The sequence below is a fragment of the Aplysia californica genome, unplaced genomic scaffold (assembly GCF_000002075.1).
Source record: "Aplysia californica isolate F4 #8 unplaced genomic scaffold, AplCal3.0 scaffold00117, whole genome shotgun sequence".
NCBI classification, from domain to species: domain Eukaryota; kingdom Metazoa; phylum Mollusca; class Gastropoda; order Aplysiida; family Aplysiidae; genus Aplysia; species Aplysia californica.
Genome location: NW_004797387.1, coordinates 674,405 through 683,997, shown reverse-complemented (window position 1 = coordinate 683,997; position 9,593 = coordinate 674,405). Strand labels below are relative to the sequence as shown.

Below are 9,593 nucleotides of genomic sequence, written 5' to 3'. Positions count from 1 at the left end.
ATTGGTGGGATCCAATTTCTGTAGAAGAAAATTTAGTCCTGGCTCTCATAAGCTTTCTTCTTGTTGTCGTCTATCTCGAGTTCACCTGTAGTGTCACACACCTAATAAAAAGTGAACAAGTTGACTTTTTTAACACACGCAGTTTTTGTTACCGCTGTGTCCCATGTAAGGCTGTATTCTTAAATCTTGTGCCAACTTTTGTTTTCACGCAGTGTGCCATCCTTAATCCTATGGAAGATCGGCCTTATACTCCCACACAGGCGAGAAAGGCTGATGATAAAGATTAAAACCACAGAGGTGGAGAGGAGAGATCACACAAGACATCAGCCATCAAAACAAAACAAGAAAAACCACACAAAGCAAAACAAGAGAGTAAATTAACAATCATTTATTACATCACATCAACAAAAATGAGACATTGGGCACATGAAATTAAACTTGTGATTTGCGTTCTTCCTTTCGTGTGCTATCTCATTAAAAACGGGTGAGGATAACAAAAATGTGATTAAAAAAAAAAAAAAAGAAGAGATTCCCCCTTCCCCTCTTCAGATATCAACACATTTTAGTAATTTAGAATGTGACATCATGACAATCAGTGCAAAAAAATGGTACAAGATGTATGAAGTGATGAAATGACAAGTCTATGTACAGGTGGACAGTAGTATGAGGGGACTGGATCACTTATTCTCCGGCGTGGCCAACCCGTATTTACTCTTCATCTGGTCCAGTTCCTGTTTCTTCTTCTCTGTGTCTGTCTTCTTGAACGCCTGAAAAGCATGAAGAAGAAAAAAAAAAGATTAAAAGTATCTGCTCCAATATTTGTGAAACAAGTTTCTGACTATAAAATTGAAGTAAACCTTGGGTATATAATTTGTACATTTGCAAGGATGATACCCATTGCTAAAAGTTTTTGATTAACATTTCAAATTAAGTCACAAACATGCACCTATTTTTAAGAGCAATTGCTGAGATCAAACCCCCCCCCCCCCCCCCCACACTACACTCTACTGACATTCCAGGTACAAAGAAACATTCTCAAGAGATCTGAACCTAGGTACCTTGCATAACAAATGTCATCTCAGCATCTGAGCCAATGGCAACCATATATATAATAATATCATCAGATAATCCAACGCTTTGACTACAAAAAGAGGAGCACGAGCCACCACTGAACCAAGGCTTTCATTCATTTCAAATGATCTTGTTTCACCCTTTCACTTCTTTCTAGAGACAGTTTTTTCCCCCCTGTATATATGAGTTTTATGGTGCTTACGACACAAGCAGGTCATATACACAAGTTATAAGTAACAAAGATTAGACGTTTCACTAGAGATTAACATACAAATTTTTTTAAAAGGACAGATAAAGATGATAGATGTTTGATAGGAAAGTAGGAGAGGAACAAACCACACCAGAGTACCTGCTAACCACCCACTCTCAGAAATAGTAACTGAGTAACCACCAACAAAGTGAAGAAGAATGGGCACACATGAATCTCTTCGAATTCGATGTACAGTGAAAATCAGATATTAATGGCATTTTTTTTTTTTTAAACATCAGTGAGATTAAACAGTAACAGTATCATTCTCATCAGTCATCAGGTCAAGCTTTTGAAAATACAACGACCTTCCTTTCTTTGTTTTAGTAAGTGTTTTACGGCACTTGGAACAGAATTAGGTCACATTAGTGCCGAAGATTAGGTGTTACAAGAGAGTAACAAAGTAAGACAAAAAAAGAAGGGAAGATAAGAACGATAGAAGTTTATTTGCGGCACTGGCAATGCAAGAAGGTAATATGAGTGCCAAAGAATAGAGGTATTACATGAGAATAACAAACTCATAAAAGAAGGAGGGGAGGACAAGGACAATAGATGTGATGTTTGACAGAAAAGAAGGAGCAAATTACACCAGAGCACCTGCCTACCACCCATATTTGAGCTTTAACTTTAAAAAGCAAAAAAAAAAAAAAAAAAAAAAAAAAAGAAAAAAGAAAAAGGACCAGGTGGACTACAGAAATACAAGGCAGATTGACAGAATAGAAAATCAGTAAAATGATCAGACAAGAGTATAACAAAAAAAAAAGAAACAAAAGAAGAAATACTTCATCACAAGCTCAGAAAATGTAATGTATATATCTACAATAGAAATTTAGTTTGATGATCAAGAGATAGTTGCATTCACACTCAATGATATTTTTTTCTGTACCAAATGACAGAAATAAAAGATTGAAACAGTTTTAAGTGTACACATAAAGGAGTATATAGAAAAAATGCTCTACTCAAACAACCACAGAATAAGAAGGAAAGGGACAATAACCCACAGAAAGAAGAACTCTTCGGTCGGTAAAGGAAGAGACGACAAACTCTGACACTGATAAATGCTAACACACTACTTTTAAAAGAACAGGTACAATGTCCAGTTCTCTCTTTACAGTGCACACATCAATAAAACGAAAGCACATTGTTCTACAGTAAAACAGCTTTGTCCTGTATTGGTAGCTCTTTATTTCTTTGATACCATTCTTCAACACAATCTCCTAGTTTTGCCCTATCCCAAAATTACTGACAGAGAAATAAAACCACACTTCACCTAGTAGTTTTAGAGACAATAAAAACAATATAATGCAATGATTAAAACCAAAATTAAAGATTCATTTACATTAAAGAGCCTTTGACTATGGCAAGAAAGCAGTTACAAAGTACATGTTCAGTTGAGCACAAGAAGAAAACACCAAATAGACATCTTTTTAGCATTGCTTCACAATAGAACTAGAACACAGCAACTTCAGTCTCAATTAGAATAGATTATACTGGTGTTAACATGACTTCTTGAATAACACATTAATTATTTTAACTTAATTTAAACTAAATTTTGAAGTTTTGCAATCCTTGCATTCATATAATTCTCATTGTTCAAGAAATGTCCAAAGGAACCCAGTGTTTGGTAGGCACCATGATGTACAAAGCTATGCAATACAATGTAAAATTAAAAATGTACGAGCAGCCAGACTGAATGATATTAAATATTTTGAATGATAAAAAACCAATTGCTACCCCAAAAATACAAAGAGACACACAAATGTTTTCTTAAACTTGAAGGAATGCCAATGCTCATATGTAAAATGGAGAATTGGAGATAACTTTTTTTAACACGAAACTTGATTCAGGGTCCTGGCCAGTGCCTCATTTGAGTTCATCGTTGTACCTTCTGCCAGGTACTACCTCCATTTGACCGATATAGCCTTCTTCTTCCGATCAGAATTTAGTCTCTCTTGATCCTTGTATATGAAGCTCAAATTCTTTATTTTAACAAACACAGATTCTTTTCAACAAAGAAAAATCCCATACAGCATATTAAGCCTGGTTTTAGAGAGAAGTTCTGTTCACCTGAAAATTTTTTAATGGTACTACAACCCTGTGAAGCTACAGTTTCAGAATAAAGAGTTACATTAACATCACATTGGCCTGGCTCTGATCCCTAACATAGGTAGGAGAGGGGTTTCTCATTTTTCTCAAAATGATGATCGAAAATGCATTGTAATTTTTGTACAAAGCTTTAGTTGAATCATTTTTCAAACTGAAAATACAGAATACTTCTGAAAAGCAGTAGTTTAGATAAAAAACTACTTTCACTTTTGTGACCTACAAAAGGCCCAACGTCTTTTCACTTCTCTTATTATTAAGAAAAATTCTTGACTTAAGTAATAAGGCTGAAAATATACTGCAACGCACAATTGAAGTGCTCCGCGAAAAAAGTCGTGCCCTCCCCTTTATTTCATATCGGTGATTTCATTCACATGACTAGACGCGAGGTGTCGTGAGGACCCAAAAAGACGTACGTGAGTGCAGCACTTCTTCTTCGGCTAGTCCTCATATTTTTGTGTTACAAATGTAGTTCATTTTTGTTGTTATTTTCTGTCACAATCAGTGAGCTGGAAAGTTTTTCCAAAATTTTAATAAGTGAAGTAGTCAAACATTTTTTTTTACTGATAACTTAGTACAGTTAAAAGTATTATAAAGAAGAGAAATGTATCATTATGTTAGAGCCAAATATTAAGTCAGTAGCTTAACCCTTAAAACTCTGAATTCTCTTTTTCATAACTCCCCAGAATCCCGAATTAAAATCGAGATACTAGAAAAAAATCAGGTTAGTTCATTATTTTATTCACTGTGTCTTTAACTGTTGTTAGATTTTACTGAAGTTTGAAAATGTTATGTACATATGAATGCACAGTCTGGACAAAAGGGGAAAAGGTGAAAACACTGTTTTTTGGGATTCAATCAAATATGAGTAAATCTTGTGTGTCATCCCTGACTCCATTTCAGTCAAAGCATCATTAGAACCAGTCGTAGATCTAGCCTCTGGCAGCCCCAGTGGTGATCCCTGCCACTTCCAGTATCGTCAAAATCATCATCGATGTTATGCGAAACATTGCAATCGTCTTCAACAGTCATATTTATTGATATATCAAGGTCTGGTTCAAGAACAAAAATGCCAAAAATTTTGCCGCCTGGCAGCGAAGAGCCATTAATCTTTTTTTTAACTCACAAAGATTCTAAACTTTTGGTGTAGAACTGCTCTTATGACATTATTGATACTTTCTGCTCGCAACAGAGTCATCTGGAGTTACATCCCTTGTTTCTAGCACTAGGAATTAAACGATGAAGTTGACCAGCGGTAAAGGAAAGTACGCCGTCAGCGGTAACCACCAGTATATGGTTTTAAGGGTTAATATTTACATTCCGGTGAATTGTTTGGAAAAAAAATTGGAAAATAGCCTGTATGTTAGTTAGTTTTTGTGAATAGACACAAGGGTCTTGAACATCTAGCTCTCACTGGAAAAATTAAAGGCAAACTAGGCAGGGATAAGCCCAGAACAATCTACTTGTGGAACCTAAACAAATGGGTAACAGGGAAAGATCAGGGAAACGTAGCTTTTTTTGAGAGGATCCGAGCAAAGGTATGAATGGAGAAACATGATCGCCGAAGTCTGTCGCTGATCTGGCACTGGATGATGATGAGGGAGCTAGCACTGCGATTCCATACAGGCCACGGCTCATTGACTTAAGACAGCTTGACATGTCATGTTTCTTGTGTATGCTACAAAAAAAACAACCCCCCCCCCCAAAAAAAAAACAACAACAACCCAACAACTGTACAACATCCCTCCATCTGCATACATCACACTTGTCCACCACACAGCACGGTTAACAAATTCCAAAACTATGCTCCGATGGGAAGGCAGCATCTTACCCTGGTGGACTGGTAGTAGAGAACAACCAGGTATCTGTTACACACGTTGAAACCCGACAGGTGGTCGCACGCGTTCTTGGCCTCAAAGATGTCTTCGTAGACCACAAAAGCTGTGCCTTTTGTTTCTGGTGTATTGCCCCTGAAAAGAACAAAATAATTGGGTTAGATTTTTGTTTTGAGAATAGTCAACAAAATTTTAGGGTGGTTTCTGTTTTGAGTTTTACACCCTTCTAAAAGCTAATAATTCTATTCCAAGCTTTAGGACCCCCTTACACAGCATAAGACCATGAAAAAATATCAAATCATCATCATCATTGCCTTTCTCACCCTGCACCAGGGTATAGGCCACGGACAAACACCTTCCACCTTTCTCTATCCCGGGCTATCCTCTTGATGTTATTCCATGTCTTCCTACTTTTCTGTACATCGATTTCTGTGATTCTTCTCCAGGTTCCACGAGGTCTTCCTCTTGATCTCTTGCCCTGTGGGTTCCAATCCAAAACTTTCTTTGTTATGCAGCTGCCTGACTTCCTGAGAGTATGTCCAATCCATTGCCACCGCCTTCTTCCTATCTCATCTCTGACTGGGATCTGTCTTGTTTTCCTCAACACTTCCACATTGGTGACCCTGTCTGTTCATCTGATCCTCAGTAACTTTCTTAGACACCTGTTCAAGAAAACCTGGATCCTCTTTATGCATGTCTGTGATGCGTTCCATGTCTCACGTCCATACAACAGGACCGACTTCACGTTTGAATTGAAAATCCTCAGCTTTGTTTGAAGTGAGATATCTCTGGTCTTCCAAATCCTATCTAAAGATATGAAAGCTGCCTGTGCTTTTCCAATGAAAAAATATCTAAGAAAGACCTAAAATACAGTCAAACATGAGGACAAGGACCAACCACTGGTGAGGAGAAAAGTGCTTATCTTAGTAAGACAGGGGTTCCTTAGACAATGTCATTATAATAATATAAAGAAATTTTAAAATTTAAAACACACCATACATGGGTGTGTGGGTGTGTGTTTATAGAGAGAGTGGTTGTTTGTGCAGATGGCTGTCATTGCCACTGTAGCAGATTCAATCGTAATTCGAACGCTTCCAGGACTTGAAACTTAAAAATGCATGCAAAATTAGTTCCTTGTAGTATTACATACGTCCACAAGAAACCGAAAAAAAAAAAAAAGGCCCTTTATTTTGAAGACATGAAACTAAAGGCTTTTGAAAGTTGATACGATTAGCCCCATAAATTTATATTTGTAGATAATAAATGTGTACAGACTGAAAACATTGGCTGCACAATAATAATATACCAGGGCTGAAAATGGCATACCACAAAAAAAGGCTGAAAACTAGGGGGGGTCAGGGTGCATGCCCCCCCCCCCCCCCCCGGGAAATTAAAAAAACAAAACAAACCGAGGCATAAATTAGCTAAATCTGGTTATTTTGGTACGGTTTGAGGTCTTATTTGTTACCCTAATTTTAGAGAAAAATAATAATAAGTACCCAAATACTGTCAAAAAGAACATATAGCATTATTATACATTGCACATACATTATTCTTGAGATTTAAAAAAAAATTATTCACAGGATTCACACATCTGTGAACGGTCATTTTCAGTGTTTTAAAAATTTTGTGGAGCAAAATTTTATTTTCAATGATTTAGTTATTTGAATTAGCATGTCACTATTTTCAAGAATATGTGAGCCTGAGGCAATAAATACATGAAAACACACTTATTCGTTTTTTTATTCTCACTACAATATTATTATAATACGAAACTCGGAAAAAAGGTGGAAGAGGTGTTCGGATGAGCGGACGGCGGTGTTGCAATTTTAGACGGACAATTCTCAGCCCCGATATACACTTACATGACCTTCCATTTTGCACATTTCAGACCTTCCTATCCTCTTGGTGACAATACACCACTCAAATCTCATTACTAAAACAGGTATCATTTGCACTTTTTACAAACACAGCACACACTCTCATAATATAAATTCAACTTATGAAGGCCAAGCACCAACTTGAAATCTAAAATAATCTTTTTAAAAACTTACTGATAGATCAACCTACAGATCAAACACCAGAGTGGCTTGTAAGATCAGATCATCTTTCGGGACCTGAGCAACAACAAAAATCAAAATCAATGCTGATGGCCACTGAACAAGGGAGGAAAAAAATTCATCAACCAACCAAAACTATACTTACAATCGTATCTGTCGAATGGCTCCATATTTGCCAAATATATCGTACATCTCTTCTGCAGTTATTTTGTATGGTAAATTCTTCACATACAAAATTCTGTTCACTTCAGGGGGTAGGCGCACCTGTAACAACACCAAAGAAAACATTTGAACACTTGGTAAATAAAACATCAAGAACAAACCATAAAAAGAAATCAAAACAAGAAATATAGTTTCTTTGTTCGATACCATCTTCTGATATTTTACCAATTTCATTTGGATCCAACTACAGAGGCCATTTTAACAGGCAATTCCTGTGTCACACCAACAAAAGGATTTCAATTCCCTGTTTTATTTCCCTCTATTTCGGCTCTATTTCTCTGAACGCTTGGGGAAAAAACTTGAACTCTATTTCTCTGAAAGCGATTTCCGTTCTTGAGATTTACTCATAATAATTGCGAATGGAGTGGCCTGTGTGTGTGAGTGTGTGTGTGTGGGTGAGAGTGTGTGCGTGCGAGTGTGTCGAAAATTTTGGCAACCAAATCGTAGGTAAAATTGAAGAATAGCAGACCACCTGCAGGAATTAGGCCTAGCTAGACCTAGATCTATGTATTATTTTTGTGACTTTAGTACTTTAGTAGGGGGGGGCGAACCGCCCTTCACCCCCCTTTTTGTTGGAATTTTTTTCCCGTCTACATCCACCTCCCCCTTTCTAAGTGTTCTATCATAATCATCCTTCATCACCCAGCGCGCCCTAGGAAGTAGTAAATCTAGACTAGTGGTGATCTGCGAATGTTAAAAAAGGCCAGGTCGTAGAAACTGAGGAAGACCAAGGTCGAGAATGGCATCTGTCCGCTTCACACCCTTTGATTGCGCATTGGAGTTTCGAGCCTGAATAGCCACGGAAGGCTATTTAGACTCGAGTCCGAATAGCCGCGGCCTTTCCAAAGAGCCCCCTCGACTACTAGATCTAGATATGGTCGCCATTTTGTTTTGCCCGGAAGTTCTCGCGCTACTCCTCTTCTCTCTCTCTCCACTGCCCACAGACAAAATTGCACGCTTTTAGGCTAACACTAACAGTAGTAATAGATCTAGAACGTTTGTTCATAGCACAGAATTCCATAATTCTGTTATCACAGTATCACGTTTGTTCATAGCACAGAATTCTATAATTCTGTTATTTATCACAGTAGAATTCTGTGGTTCAGGGTGAACACTTCACTGGTTGGCCTAGGCTATAACGGTGAACACCCACCGGGTGAGAATAGCCAAAAGACTCGCCTGCGCTATTCTCACCCCGGGTGAGAATAGAGGTGGCCCTAGATCTATGATAAGATTATTATATTAGAAGATGATGTGACATAGAAAGTTTACTTTAGATGCAGTAGCTACGTTCATGGCACCGTGAACGTAGTTTGCAGGCTACGTTCACGGCACCCTGAATCATCCACCATTGGTGCAGAGGCACGCTACGGTCGTTCAAACTCAAACTCAATGTGAATGAGGCAAACAGCACAGGCACAGGATTACTATCTAGATTCTAGATCTAGCGTGAAACACAATGCAGCGGTGGTCTGAATGCAACTGAGTTTACGGATGGAGAAGGCGGGCATAGCAAAACAGCCTTGGTCAACAAGGCTGGATTGTACTTTACCGGACCACCCGTCTCGGCCCGTGATTACTACGCACGCCTAGCCTAACTACGCACTCATAGTACTCTGCGTGCGGCGTGCGGATAAAAGGTAGTTCCGCGGGCGACTTCGCGCACGCATAGCGAAGTCAGCGGCGACTGGCGAGGCGAGGTGAGCGAGAGGTGGTGGTGGTTGAGAGTGGGCAGGGGATTTAACTTTGGTGGACCACCGTGTATCATACCAACAGTGGGGTGGGGGGGTTCAGGGGGGCTTGCCCCCCTGGAAACTATAATTAGGCAGTTTGATAAAAAATTTAAAATAGTTGTAGATGCCTGCTGTGTGTCTGGTGTGATAGAGGGTGGTCTAACTAGCATAAAACAGTTTAAATTTTTTTAATATCTCTATCGGTTCAAAAGTTATGAATTTTTTTCTGAATTAATTTTTGGTTGAAAAATGCACTGGCTTCCTGTGATAGAATTTCACACGACGTTTCGTATTTTCGCTTAGAGAAAACAAGCAACCTCCT

At 38.4% G+C, this 9,593-nt stretch overlaps 1 protein-coding gene across 1 annotated transcript; it reads right to left on the bottom strand.

Moving 5' to 3' along the window:
* Positions 1-373: 373 nt before the first annotated feature.
* On the bottom strand, positions 374-8,834 carry LOC101854011 (splicing factor 3B subunit 6). The gene is made up of 4 exons (XM_035969105.1): positions 8,811-8,834; positions 7,462-7,580; positions 5,253-5,391; positions 374-767 (listed from the first exon to the last, which is right to left on the bottom strand). Exons 1-4 carry the CDS (start codon positions 8,832-8,834, stop codon positions 678-680), a joined length of 372 nt encoding a protein of 123 aa, XP_035824998.1. The 3' UTR covers positions 374-677.
* Between the last annotated feature and the right edge of the window lie 759 nt (positions 8,835-9,593).

Bases quoted from the DNA above. Each gene is read 5' to 3' on its own strand.
- LOC101854011 (XM_035969105.1), bottom strand. From the start codon at position 8,834: ATGAACGTAGCTACTGCATCTAAA. The intron at 7,581-8,810 runs GTAAACTTTCTA...GTGTTGTTACAG, and splicing joins ACGTAGCTACTGCATCTAAA to GTGCGCCTACCCCCTGAAGT. The intron at 768-5,252 runs GTAAGATGCTGC...CATGCTTTTCAG, and splicing joins TCTACTACCAGTCCACCAGG to GCGTTCAAGAAGACAGACAC.